The 14,144-nt window shown below is 42.3% G+C and overlaps 1 protein-coding gene across 2 annotated transcripts in view; it reads left to right on the forward strand.

Moving 5' to 3' along the window:
- Positions 1–14,144, forward strand: part of FKBP15 (FKBP prolyl isomerase family member 15) — an 80,704-nt gene that overhangs the window by 62,169 nt on the left and 4,391 nt on the right. For both annotated transcript variants that reach the window (XM_036748156.1, XM_036748155.1), the window contains 9 exons: positions 3,470–3,641; positions 4,827–4,963; positions 5,305–5,460; positions 6,740–6,892; positions 7,646–7,729; positions 9,836–9,961; positions 11,544–11,651; positions 12,389–13,086; positions 13,339–13,435. In XM_036748156.1, the coding sequence (XP_036604051.1) occupies positions 3,470–3,641; positions 4,827–4,963; positions 5,305–5,460; positions 6,740–6,892; positions 7,646–7,729; positions 9,836–9,961; positions 11,544–11,651; positions 12,389–13,086; positions 13,339–13,435 (1,731 nt within the window). The remainder of the gene's footprint in view (positions 1–3,469; positions 3,642–4,826; positions 4,964–5,304; positions 5,461–6,739; positions 6,893–7,645; positions 7,730–9,835; positions 9,962–11,543; positions 11,652–12,388; positions 13,087–13,338; positions 13,436–14,144) is intronic.

Here is a 14,144-nt window from a genome sequence, read left to right on the forward strand (position 1 = left end):
TAAAAATGTTTTCATTACCACAGATTTGTACTATCAAAAACTTACACTTCAAAACACATGATTATATTACGTATGCAGATCACAAAGTATAGACAGAGAAGGGCCATTTATAATATAATAAAAACTCTATTCCTAAAACCAAAAGCTAGCATTATTTATTTTTTTTTTAATTTTTTTTTTGGAGGGGGGAAGGCAGGGCAGTTGGGGTTAAGTGACTTGCCCGAGGTCACACAGCTAGTAAGTGTGTCGAGTGTCTGAGGCTAGATTTGAACACAGTCCTCCTGACTCCAGGGCCCGTGCAATGGGAAAACACTAGCAGCTTTCCTAATCAACCCAGGAATAAAGCAAGAATGTTCTCTTTCCCCCCTATTTTTTTTAACATTTATTTATTTATTTAGTAGCATTCTTTCCTTTTTAAATTTTGAGTCCCAAATTCTTTCCCTTCCCCACCCGCTGAGAAGGCAAACAATATGTCAGTTACACATGGGAAGTCATGCAAAACATTTCCATATTAGCCATAATATTTTTTAAAACAGGCCAAAAAAAGTGAGAAAATTATACTCCAATTTGTACTCAGAGTTTGATAAACTCTGGAGTTCTCTGTCTGGAGGTGGATAGCATATTTTCATCATCCTTTGGCGTTGTCTTAGGTCATTGGATTGATCAGAGTAGCCAAGTCCTTCACAGCTGATCATTATAACACTACTGTTACTGCACACAATGATCTCCTGGTTCTTCTCACTTCACTTTGCATCAGTTCTCCCCACTGTTTTTTGACATAGTTCTAAAAATGTTAGCACTAGCAGTAAGACAAGTGAAAGAAATTAAAGGCATAAGCAAAGGCAAAGAGAAGACAAAACTATCCCTCTTTGCTTATGACATAATTTTCTTTGGAAACTAATTGAGATAATGGCTTCAGTAAATTAGCAGTATACAAAACAAAGCCACAGAATCATCAGCAATTCTACGTAATGGTCATAGACTCTGGAAGGAAATAATAGAAAGGGAAGTGCCATTCAGAATAACCGCAAAATGCATAAAATATCTGAGAATCAATATACCAAGTAATGCTCCAGAATTCTATAGATGCAATTACAAAACATTTTAAAGAAATAAATACTTTGAGGGGAATTTGTTGCTGATGGTTAAGCCACACCACTATAATAAAAATGATGATAAATAAATTTATAGGCTTAGTGTTGTGCTGATCAGACTCTCAAAGATTTGCTTTATAAAGAGTGAAGCAAAATTACGATGAAATCATTTGGAGGAGCAGAAGGCCTAGAACTTCAAGGGAGATTATAGATGGGAAAATTAAGAATGAAGAGAAGAATGGGGGAATTGCACTCCAATTATATCATAAACCATTAAACATAGCAAAGTTTCTGCAGGGCATGAGCCCATTTCTCTTTGACTGCCTTTGTATAGTGCCAGGTTATGGGAACCCTTAGGCATTCTCTTCAGATATTAATGCCTTCCTTTCACAGCCAGAAGCAAATAGCTATAGCCAGAGCTACTTCCTTGCCCCTGAAAGTTTTTTATTGTAGTCCAGCAGTCTTAAATGGGCCTAAAAATATCCTCCTGCCTAAACTATTATGTGACACTACTTACAACCCTCACAATGCCCTATATTCTCCTATATTTATTGGTATTATTCATTCTTGGAAACTACAAGAAGCTGTTTATGGGAATAATCATCATTAGGAATTGAATACTTTGAAAAATTAACAAGCCGTACACATCTGGGATTCCCATTGTATAATAGATGGTATATAGATAATAGAATTTGGGTAACTGAGAATGAAGAACTCAGAAGAAAAAATGTTGACATTATATTCAAGGGAGTCTGCTAATTGCATGTTCAGTTACCATAGAGCTAAGATTTTATGCTTATTTTTTTGCTCCAATAAATGCAGCCATTGGCTCAGCAGCTCTCTTTATGGAGAGGATACATACATAGGTACTGGCTAAACTGCATCTTTGGGGTAACAGCCACTGAACTGCAAGATCTTATGGAACAGTGGAGAGCTGCCCCTTCAGAGCCATTGCTGCACACATTACATGTTTAAAATGTTTTAGAAAATAGATATTTTTAGGGTCCTGGTACTGTTCAAGTCTAAGCTCTTCAGTGCTCCAGAAAGGCTGTAATCATGTAATACCAAACCTCAATGCAACATGGCATTTCCAGTGGGTAGATGTGAAGGATAACTTTGAAGACAACTGTAGCAGAAGGATATTTCTTTTCAGAGCAATATCAGAGTTCTTAATCAAATAATCCTAGTACGATGGCACAGGCCACATGAGAAAATTTTTTAACTGCATTATATGTCGTTGAGCAATTTTTAAGTAGTCTTAAATCTCAGTCTCTCAGAAGTTAACCTGGGAGGGCTGCTTTGATACAAACATGGTTGTTGTTTTTTCCATGTCTCATAATTGAAGAACTCACGGCATTCTTGGTTAGTTGCAGAAAATTTGTCGTAATTAAGCAGATTGAGTCAACCCCTAGAAAGAAGCAGATTTTGTAAATAGCCCTCAAACCTTATTTTTTGGTGCTCCTCAATGACTGCTATGACTCTGAATTTGTTTATTGACTGCCTTCATGGTTCTCCATGCCTAGTTGTTGCCTTCATAATTTAATATTCACATTACAGTCACATCAGCCAGTTTGTCTGTTCTTTTCTTTCTTTTCCAAGCTTGTTAAGGGCAGGACTATTTAATTATCTTTCTTTGTATCCCCAGTACTTAGTGCAGTGTCTAGTATATAATTAGTCATTGGTTCATTGATCGAAATCTTCTTAAATGAAGCCTTTGGAAATCACCAAGACCCATTAGTACTTTTCTAACTCTTAAAGGCCTTTCCTTTGCCTGCCTCTTGAATTTTATTTTCTTGTACATCATAAGGACTAAAAAGAGGTTTATTTTTCTGAATTAAATTGTGCAGATTTCAGAGTCTTCCCTTTGCTTAATACAACATTTGTTATGTCTCTAATGCTTCAAAAAAATTCTCCTTTGCTGTTATACATATGCAGTTTAGTTTTTTTCACCTAATGAATCCCTTTCATTTAATAACTCAGGTATATTGATATTTTTACAAGAAAAAGATCAGCCACTTTTAACAAGTTCAGAATATGATTTAAAGTGCAATGAACCAGCTAGCTCAGAAGTAAATCAATCAGGTATTGCTGGATAGGGTATATAGACCATCTTTCTATATAGTAACCTCCTTTTGAGAACTCCAAACTACCTTTGTATGTGCTAATGCCCCTCCCATTCAATTAAGTCAGGTTAAGTAGTAGATGCCAAACATTATCATCCTTGGGGTCCTGACCTCAGTATTAGTGAGGAGCTGTTACCTTTTCACTGGACAATTTTTGTATGTTGGTAGAGGATAGGATTGGGACTAGCCTAGGGCTTAGTTGTGTAACTTGTGGTTTAAGCTTACTCCTAATTCTTCTGCTTGGTTAACCAGGCTAAGGTCGCAGAAGAGTTGGCATCAGTGACTGCCCAGGTCTCCAGTCTGCAGCTGAAACTGACCACTCAGCAGAAGAAGGAAACAGACCTGCAGATGCAGCTGACAGAAAGCCTGAAGGAAGCAGATCTCCGGGAGGCTCAGATTAGCCAATTGCAGGCACAGATCACAGGTACAGACCTTGGTAAAAGGGGCTGGACCGTTCTAAACCTTGGCCTGGAAACCACTGTTTCTACCACACCTTTTTCACTTAGCAGGTTGTTCATGAGACCCCTGGAGAATAGTGAGAGACTCCTAATATGTGAGAACTGCAAAGGAGTCTTGGGATCATCTAATCCAGAATTTAAAAAAAATACAATTGGATGAATTAGCACAATTCTGTCATCAGTACTAAAAAATATTTTTTTAAGAATAGTTTTTTGGTTAGTAACATCATTTTTTAAAACAAAAGACAACATATTCGTTATTCCAAAAGGACTATTCATCCAGGGATGCAAATGGGCTCAAGTTTCCACAGGCCCCTCTCTCATCAGTGGTCCATTTAGAACTGCAGTGTAGTACGGAATTCTCTGTTTTCCTGTGCTCCCACTCTGCCACCTTGGTAAACAACAGAATCCTTCCCCCACACACACATTCCGTGATTATAAGTTAGGTATGTGTTAAGAAATAGTTCTACTCTCACTGGTATGAGAGGTGGGGAGTAGATGTCAGCAGAATATAAATTTGCCATGTGAAGCAAAGTGTCTTATGTCCAGTTCCATAAACATTTATTAAATAGATATCTGCAAATATATTATTACATTTGTTGTCCTTTATGAACTGGGGTTCAATCCAATGATTCCCAGGCTTGCCTTTGTATTGTCCCATGGAACTCCCTGTCATCTCAAAGGATGCTATACAATTCTGAAAAAAAAAAGTTACTTAAATTTTATTAAATATATGTCACACTACTGGCTTTGAAGGGAGTGAGGGGACCTGTCATGAAAAACCAGTCAGTAAAAATGTTACCAGTACCAGAGACTTGGATCTCCCTGACCCAGAGACCCTACTTTATCTGACTCAGTGTGTACAAACTAAAGAGCTTCAGTATTCTGTAGACTAGTGAAAAGAAGTTGTATGTTACAGAGTACAGTTGGGGATATTTTCTTTACTTTATACATGTTCAAGTTGAGGCACAGACAAGTGACTTGTCTGTCAGCTAAATGTGAGTGGGTAGAGGAATGAATTTGTGAGTATGTCTTTGCATAGCAAATAAACTCCCTAGAGAGATGACAAAATAATCAAAAGAGGGAAGAATTGTCCCAAATAAAGTTTCATTCATCCATCCTTGGACCAACTATCTGTTTCTGCTTTTCAGAACTCCAGGAAACATCAGAGCAAGCTCAGTCCAAATTTAAAACTGAAAAGCAAAGCCGCAAGCAGTTGGAACTGAAGTTGGCAGCTCTAGAGGAAGAGCTGACTGACCTTCAAGCTGAGAAAGAATCTCTGGAAAAGGTAAGTTTGTTGCTTAAGTTCCTCACCAAGACTTATGATTAGGCCAGTCAGCCAAGTCAGCCAATTCTAGGTTTTAGGGAAAGCTTAGGGGCTGTTGTCTTGGTCTATGAATGGCCCTTCTTGATTTGGAAATTCGTTTCAGCACCAGTAAAGACTGCCTGCCCTGGAGACAAAAAATCTCTAGTCTTAAAGTATGTTTCAGTTAGGATATAAAGGGAAAATGACTAAATAAGAAAATATTTTAAGTTTCTAGGAACCAAGCATGTTCTTAGGGATATAGTCACCCTTATTTAACCTCTACTAGACTATTAGAAGTTAAGATTAGTTTCTTCCTTCCAAAGACCCTCTCAGAGAGGAGGAAGAAGTCTGCCCAGGAGCGAAGCCAGGCTGAGGAAGAGATTGATGAAATTCGAAAATCACACCAGGAAGAATTAGAAAAACTTCGACAACTCCTGAAACAGGCTCAAGTGTCTACAGATCAGACAGCTGCTGAACAGGTACAGGGGAAATGTGGGAGTAGGAAAGTGGAGGATCTTCACCTGCGTGAAGAAGTGAAAACCTCAGACATAAGAACAAGTTTCCCAGGTTCCATTATAGACTTTTCTGAGTGTTCCCTGGAGACCTCAGTTACAGGTACCACAGGGGATGGATATCAAGTCAAATGACATCTTTCCAGGGACATTTCAGTGCTTGAAAAGAATGGGGAGCAAAGGCTTTCCAGTGAGATGAGAAAAGATATGGCAGGAAGTCACAAAGGGAGGTGGCTGAAGCACGGATTTGGCTAGAAGCACAAGCCCGACCAGTTAGGTGGGTACAGCAGGCAGCAAAAGGGTGGGGTTCTAGGAGGAATAAACAAGGTCAGCCAGGCCATAAAAGGTCCAGGCAAATGGCCTTCAGACCCCAAGCAGCCAGAGAGGTCCAGGACAGCATTAGCAAAGAGAGGAGGCACCAAGGGAAAAGGCTGTTTGAAGCTGTCCACTTGTGCGCTCCTTTATTGGGTATGGGTGCCTCTGTGTCCTCATGGGTTCAATAGCCATGAGGATATCAGAGAATTGATTACTGAGGACATTAAAATTATTCTGTATCATTCAATAATTGATTCTATTTTGTAATTGACCATAATCTGTTACTGCCCCATTTTGTATAATTGCTCATTCTCCATCCCTGAGTCAGTTTTTCCTCCGAGTTAGTCACAAATTAACTTATCATCCCCAAAAGGTATATTTCGTGTCTTTGAGGGTCTTATCTCCCTGACAGACTCTTCTAGGGGCCAGTGAGTCTGCTAACTCAGGTCTGCTAACAAGGCCTGCCAGATGCTGATGAGCCCCATAAAAAGTGCCAGCTTTCTTTAAAATAACCAATCACGTTGTCCCCACCCCCATGAAACTGTCTACCCTGTAACCATTCATATTATCTTTCCCATCTACCCAACTCTGTACTCCCCAGAACTATATTAAGCCTGCCTTGGGGTCTTTGGTCATTGAGAGAGGCCATTTACCCACTTTATTGGGTCACTGCTAGCCTAACTAATAAATTGTTGTGTTCAGATCATTGTCTATTGGTTTACCTTAATTTTCAAATGTAACCTTACTGATAGACAAGATCTTCCTCATCTTAGCAAAAGGGCCACAGAACTTAGAAGGATCACTTCCTCCCGAGGAAGAAGAAACATATTAAGAGCTATTGGCTTGTTATCCCATACAGGGAGAAACTATTTGGGCTTAGAAAATCTCCCTCCCCAATATCCTAAGGATCTTATATAATTTCTCTGGGTAGGTATCTCTGATGCAAGCTGAACTGAAATCCCAGTGGGAAGCCAGGTGTGAGCACTTGTTGGCATCTTCCAAGCATGAACATTTGAAAGAGTACCAAGAAGTGTGTGAGCAGAGAAATGCTACTCAGCAGAAACTCACTCATCTGGAAGGAAAGGTGAGTCGTGCCAAACAACTCGGCCAGCCAGTCAGCCTCTGGATTATTTGGATCCTGTAGCTATTCAGCATCAGAAGGCATGGGGGAGGTTGTTTTTAAATTCATTACCCTCGGAGTTGCCCCAGCACACCACCTGACCAGAAGTCTGTCTTTTTTTGTTTTTTTTTTGTTTTTTTTTGTTTTTTGCTTTTTGGCAGGGGCAATTGGGGTTAAGTGACTTGCCCAAGGTCACACAGCTAGTACATGTGTCAAGCATCTGAGGCCGGATTTGAACTCAGGTTCTCCTGACTCCAGGGCCGGTGCTGTACTTGCTGCGCCACCTAGCTGCCCCCAAAGTCTGTCTTTTCTAGACTTATTGTTGATGGTGACAGTAAGCGTCAGTATCCTGAAAAAGTACAGTGACAGAGCTTTGGGACACATTTCCAATTATGGCTCAGGCGTGTCACCTGAACTCCTTTGGTCTGGTTGGTGTGGCTAGATTAGAGGCAGTGTGCACGGTGGAGAGGATGCTGGGGTTGTCTCCACATCTAGCCCCCGACACTTCCTAGCTCTGTGTCCTTGGCTTCCTTCTTCCATTGACTTTCCCAAGAAAGAGGAGACCAAGCTGTGCAGTAAGGGTGTCAGTGATGCTTTGGGGCATATGAGGTAGAGCGCAGAGGACCGAGAAGACTTATGCTGGGAACGAGTTGTCTGCGACCCCTTGGGAGCGGTGGTAGGTCCTTAGCCTTCTTGGTCTGTGCTGTCTTGTTTTAGCTCGCTGTGCTGGAGCAGTCTCGAGGTGTAGAGGAGAAGAAGCTTTCTGAATACCAAGAGCTGGCAGAGCAGAAGCAAAAGGAGGTAAGTACTAGTCAGAAGAGCAGATCCTTTAAGCCATTGCTGATGAGCACCCAGCTTAGAGAGAACACGTGATACTGAAAAGAGGATGTTAGAGATAGGAGGAGCCTTTAAGATCACCTCGCCTAGACCCTTCATCTTACATCCGAGGAAATCAAGGCCCAGAAAGCAAGTGACTCACTCAAAACATGTTTAATCCAACTTCCAGGCCAGTGTTCTTCCCAGTGCCTAGTTCTGAGGGGGATGGTATTTGTTATTGTAAATGAAAATACCTCTGAAGAGAGGGACTGGTTCACCCCATAGTCTAAGTGACAGAAATCCTCTGTGAAGACTGTTAGCACCATTCAAAACCACCAAAATGTGGTTACCAAAAATTACCAAAACTTAAGTAACTGATTTCCTAGCAATTTTTAAAAGTGCCTTAGTATTTGTTTTGTTCTGTTAAATGAAACTCACATCATCTGAACTCATCTCATCATGAACTTGTGGGTTCGGTTTCTTTTTCAAACTGATCATGCTTAATTATACTCATCTCAGATTCCCAACAGCTGAACTAGCACAGTGACTTTGCCATCAAATAGAAGCCCAAAGAACTGGCAGAAAGAAGGGCACCCTCTCTCCACCAACCCAAGACTAAGGGGAGCATGGCATAGTGCAGATTTGGAGGCAGAAAGATGCATAGGAATTGAATCCAAAGCCTCTTTCTGCCCCGAATTCAAAACATTAGCCACTACACCATGCTGCCCCAAGTCTTGGGTTGGTGGAGAAGGGTTTGCAGTGACATCAGGAAGCTCCTACCCTAAAGGAGGAGACAGCTTGCAATCAGAGACGCACAAACAAGCTGCATCAGGATAAACTGGAGATGAAAACTGGGAAGGCCCTAGAATTAACAGAGGTTGGGAAAGGCTTCCTGTAGAAGGTGAGATTTTATCTGGGACTTAAAGGAAGCCAGGCAGGGCTTGGGGGACAGTCAGAGAGAACATCTTGAGCCAAGAGACGGAGGGTCTTTTTCATGGAACAGCTAGTGAAAGAAGGCTGCCTGTCAGGGAGTAAAGTGTAAGAAGACCGGAAAGGATGGAGGCAGCAATGATACGGCTCTGAACCCCAAAGAGAGGATTTTGTGCTTGATCTTTGAGGTGACAGAAAGCCACTCAGGTGTATTGAGTAGGGGGGTGATACATCCTGACCGGAGCTTTAGGAACATCACTTTGGTGGCTGAATGGAGGATGGATTGGAGTGGGGAGAGACTTGAGGTGGGCAGACCCCCCGGCAGGCTACTGTAGTAATCCAGGTGTGAGGCACTGGAGCGTGGGCAGGGTCAGACAAGGGAAGGGGGCTCAACAGGCCTTGTCAACAGTTTGGATACATGGATGGGAGGAGGGGAAATAGTGAGGAGCTGAGGATGATTCCTAGGTTGTGAGCCTGAGGAACTGGAAGGATGGTGTTGACCTCTATGGTAATAGGAAAGGTAGGAGGGGGAAGGGTTTATTTGGAAAGATAAATGAGTTCAGTTTTGGACATGTTTAGTTTAAGATGTCTACTTGACATCCAGTTCAAGATGTGTGAAAAGCAGTTAGAGATGCAACACTTGAGGTCAGTAGAGAGGTCAGGGCAGGATGGGCAGATTTGAGAATTATCAGCATAGAGATGGTAATTAAATCCATGGGAGCTGATGAGATCACCAAGTGAAGTATTGTAGAGGGAGAAGAGAAGGGGACCCAGGACAGAACCCTGAGGGACACCTATAGTTAGAGGGTGTGATCTGGAGCAGGATCCAGCAAAGGAGACAGAGAAGGAACAAGTCATCAGATAGGTAGGAGAACCAGGAGAGTGTGGTGTCCCAAAAACCTAAAAAGATGATGGGATCAAGGAGAGGAGAGTGATCAGCAGTATCAAAGACTGCATAGAGGTCAAGGAGAGTGAGGATTGAGAAAAGGCCTTTGGATTTGGCAACTAAGAAACCATTGGTCACTTTGGAGGAGCAGTTTGGGTGGAATGGTGAGGATGGAAGCCCAAGAAGAGGCAGTCTTTCTCTAGCCCCTGTCACATATATTTTTTGTGTTTTGTCCACATTCTAAGACTGGTTTCCATAACCTGTTCTATTTGCAGTGTGTAGCCCTCCACTCCAAAATTGATACCCTAAGAGTTCACTATGAGCAGCGGATTCAGGAGCTAGAGAAACAGAAAACACAAGAAATTGAACATGGATCAGAAGCACCAGACACTTCAGAGAAGGTAAGCTGTCATCTCAAGAAAGACTGAACTAAGAGGTGGAGTGTCAAGCATTAGATGATCATCATAGTGTGTAAACCATTGTTAAGTTGTTGGGATCTTACTTGTGGATTTTTTTTTTTAACACCCCACTGATATCCAGGAACTTGAACCTTTTAAAAGCACATAAGCATATCTCAGAAGTTACTGTAAAAGATCTTTGAGTAGCTAAAGTTGCTATCATAAACCCTTTATACTAAATCCTTCCTACTTCATAGGAAAGGCCTTGATTTACAGTTCTAGGAAGTTTTGTTATCAGGTGCACAAGACAGTCAGTATTTACTAAGCATTTATTTTGAGTTTGCCACGTGCCATGCCCTGTGCTAAGATACTACAGGTAGTGCCTAGTAGTGAAGAGAACTCTACTTGAGGGGTGCCCAGGTATCATATATAGAAGTCTCTGCACCTTGTGGCTACTTGTCACAGCTCTGTGATCACCATCAATTCCCCTAGTCCTCCTTTAGGGAGAATTTTGGGTCCCATTTGGCCTAAGGCAAATACTATTCAAACTTACCATGTGTTCCTTTTTTACTAAGTGGAGAAGTTTTTGCTAAGTGATAAATTTTCATCTGAATAAACAGCTCACAAGAATTGGCAGCATCCTTCCAGTCCTGCTGTAGAGTCCTAGACTTCTAGAGTCATACGGGCCTGTAGAAGTTGAGGGAGCCCAGCTGCCCATCCAGCATAGGATGCTGCTCTCTGTACCCCTGACTCAGCTCAGAGACTTCCTGGGAAGAACTTTTCGTTTTTCAGAGCAGTCCATGTTGCTATTGAACAGCTCCAAGAAAAGTTTTCATTATTTCTACAGAAGTATAATCTGCCACCCTGTAACATTCTACCCAGTGCACCTATTTCTGCCCTCTACATATTTCATTTCAATTCTGTTTTCCCAACTGTTCTCTTCTATAGTCTCTTGGGTCATGGTATTAGCCAGGAAAAGGCAGCCTTTTATTTGATCCTTCTTCCAGCTTACTGACTTGTTGGAGCCCAACTCTGGAGGGAATATCTGAGCTGAACTTGTGTTCTCTTGAGTCTTTCTGCTACTTTCTCGGGATATTAAGTGTTGTATTATTCCAGAATCTCAGGGACAGCTCAGGCTGAGGATGTACAATTTCCTTTTCCTTCTGTATGTGTCTCTGGCTCCTGGAAAGAAGTGTTGGGTGCCAATCCTCAGGAACAGGGACATCCCTGACAGATTGGTAGAAATGAGAAGGTGGTGTTGTCAGGGTTTGTGCTAATGAAAATCATCCTCTGTGCTATCATCAGCCTCTGTCTTTGGGTGCACAACTTTGACAGGTATGTTGTCAGGAGTGTAGAGAGTGTAGAGATCCAAGGACCCTAGAAGAGACCCTTCAAGAAAGCAAAGCAATGCTCATTGCTTACCATGTCCTGATTGAGGTGACAGCCTTCATTCATGTCTTGGGCCTAGGTTGAATAATATCTCAAAGTGAAACATATGCTATGATTTTTCTCTGGGTCTACCAAGCTTGTTTTTGCCAGCACTGGAATTGATCTTGCTCCAACTTCTTCCCATACTCATGCCTAGGTAAAGAAGATCATGAACCGAGTGTTCCAGTCTCTGAGGGGAGAATTTGAGTTGGAAGAGTCCTATGATGGCAGGACCATTCTGAGCATTGTCATGAATACGATCAAGGTATGTCCAGCAACTGGGATCTTGTTGGACCTTCTAATGTCCAGAGAGTTGTGAAATTTTTAAAGGCACTTCATCTGAGAAGCATCATGGGATTGTGGATCGAGTGCTCTCAACTTGGAGACTCGAAGCCCTGCTTCTGACGCTTCCTGTGTGACTGTTCAAACACAGCCTCCCTGAGCCTCCATCTTCTCATCTCCACCATGGAGAAAATAACCTGGAGTTGTGTTGTTGTGAGGATCAAATAAGATAATCTATATAACATGCTTTGCAAGTGGTAAAGTTCTATATAAATGGCAAAGAAATTTTTATTTATGATGTTACATCCCTTCATTTCCTGGTATCACTTCCCTCCTCACCAGAGAGCCATCCCTTATATCAAAGAGTAAAAAAGAGGGGGAAAAAACAGTTCAGGAAAACTAACCAACACATCAGGTAAGTCTGATATTATCTGCAGTGTTCACACCCACAGTCCTTAGCTTCTAAAAAGGAGGAAAGGAGGTATCTTCTCATACCTCTTCTTTGGGACAAGATTTGAAAATGGTATTAGCAGCAGCAGCAGTAACAGTATCTGTCATCTTTAGCTTGGATTATTTTTGTTTGGTCATGGCTGGTTAGTCGTATTGAGGCCAGTCTAGCCATTAAGACAGGAATTTCTCTCTGTTATGAAGAACTAAGAAACAACTTGCCTGATGCTTTTCTGTCAGTGCTAATGTCCTACCCCTTGGTTTTCCTGACAGCTGGAGACGCTGCTACTGTTGGTTCCCCAGGAGCCAGAACAGGAGAGCAGCAGTGAGGAGGAAGAAGAGCAGCCCCAGAAAGCATCTCAAGAGCACTCGGCCCCAACCATTCCAACTCCAGCTCTTAGAACCCTGGATCAAGAGGAGGTCAAGCAGACAGCTAAACCAGTGGAGCAGGAAGACAAGCCAGAGAGTCCACCACCTAAGGCCTTTGAGACACTGAATGGGATGGAGGAAAGGTACCACAGGGATGGGATTTCAGAGGCAGAGAAAAGTCTCCCACGAGGGTCAGCTAGAGTTCCATCTCAAGGTATTCCAGGGCCCCCAACGTCGATTCCACCCATGCCACCACTTCTTGGAGGTTCTGTAGTCTGGGAACCTGAGGGTGAAGACATACCTGTTGATAACAAGATGAAACATCACCAGAGCAGCCTGTCAGAAGCCTCAGGTAACCCAAGACAGGAGAGTGAGCAAATTTTGCAACCAAGAAGCCGGCAGGCTGTAAGCCACAGGGAAGAGGATCCATTGTCAGTGGAGCTTGAACATTCAAGAAAAGAACTGAAACCTCCCCTGAAAGATGAAGAGGAGGATTGCCCCGCTGTCATGACCAGAGCCACCAAGGAGCAGTTGGGTACAGATGTACATTTTGCAGAACCAGTAGCCACCCTCAGACCTAGCCATGGGCACCAGAATGCCAGGTTGGTTGCTGTCTTCCCTTAACACAGAATTATGGTGGCAAATGTAGAACTGACTTTGTCAGGGTTGGTAAACTTATTCCTTAGAAGTTTGTTGTATCTAGAGAGATATTATGGCTTCTTTTAACTCTAGATCTAGCTCCTCACAAACATCAATTATTCTTGAAGCTTTCATATGGTAGGAAGGAACAGAGTAATTCCTGCCATACGAGAGAGAGCAATACCTTCTGCTGCTGATACCTGGTTTTCTTTCAGTTTCACAGATGGCGATGAAGATTGCTTCTTTAAAGGGGCAACATCAAAAGCATCAAAGCCAATTCCATTGCCTGATGATGAGGATGAAGATGAAGTGGTAAGGAAATTTAGGGCTTGGGGCAGCTAGGTGGTGCAGTGAATAGAGCACTGGCTCGAGTCAGGAGGACCTGAGTTCAAATCCAGCCCCAGATACTTGACACACTTAGTAGCTATGTGACCTTGGGCAAGTCACTTAATCCCAATTGCCTTGCCTTCTCCCCTCCAAAAAAAAAAAAAAGGAAATTTAGGGGTTACCCCATCCTAACACTACCATACAAGAGACCCTACTCTAAGAAACAACATCCAGGTCAAAGGAATCTGAAGTCCTGGTGGCTGACTGTGATAGGGCTCTGTATGCTGGACCCTGTAAGACAAATCTGGGGCTTGAAATGGGCAATCCTACAAGTATGGTGGTAGGTGCTTGCATACCTATTCTTTATTGAGGTTGGGCGATAAGCTTTGACCTTTCACCCAGACTCACTTTCTTAAGTGAGCAAGCAGCTTACAGGAATCCTTATTGTAACTTCAGAGCTCGGAATAAAGAATGAACTTCCTCCAGCCATGAACAGGATTACAAATAATAGAATCATAGGCTACCAGTGCTTTTAGAGACCTTAGAAATCATCTGACCCAACCCTCTTTTTCATAGAGGAGTAAACTGAGTCCTAGAGAAATGCTTTGAGTTGTCTAAGATCATACAACTGACCTGGAACTAGACTCAAACCCTGTGCTTTCCTTCCCTCTCCCCAGTTAGCATTTGTATAAGG

Source organism: Trichosurus vulpecula, chromosome 3, assembly GCF_011100635.1.
Source record: "Trichosurus vulpecula isolate mTriVul1 chromosome 3, mTriVul1.pri, whole genome shotgun sequence".
Taxonomy (NCBI): Eukaryota; Metazoa; Chordata; class Mammalia; order Diprotodontia; family Phalangeridae; genus Trichosurus; species Trichosurus vulpecula.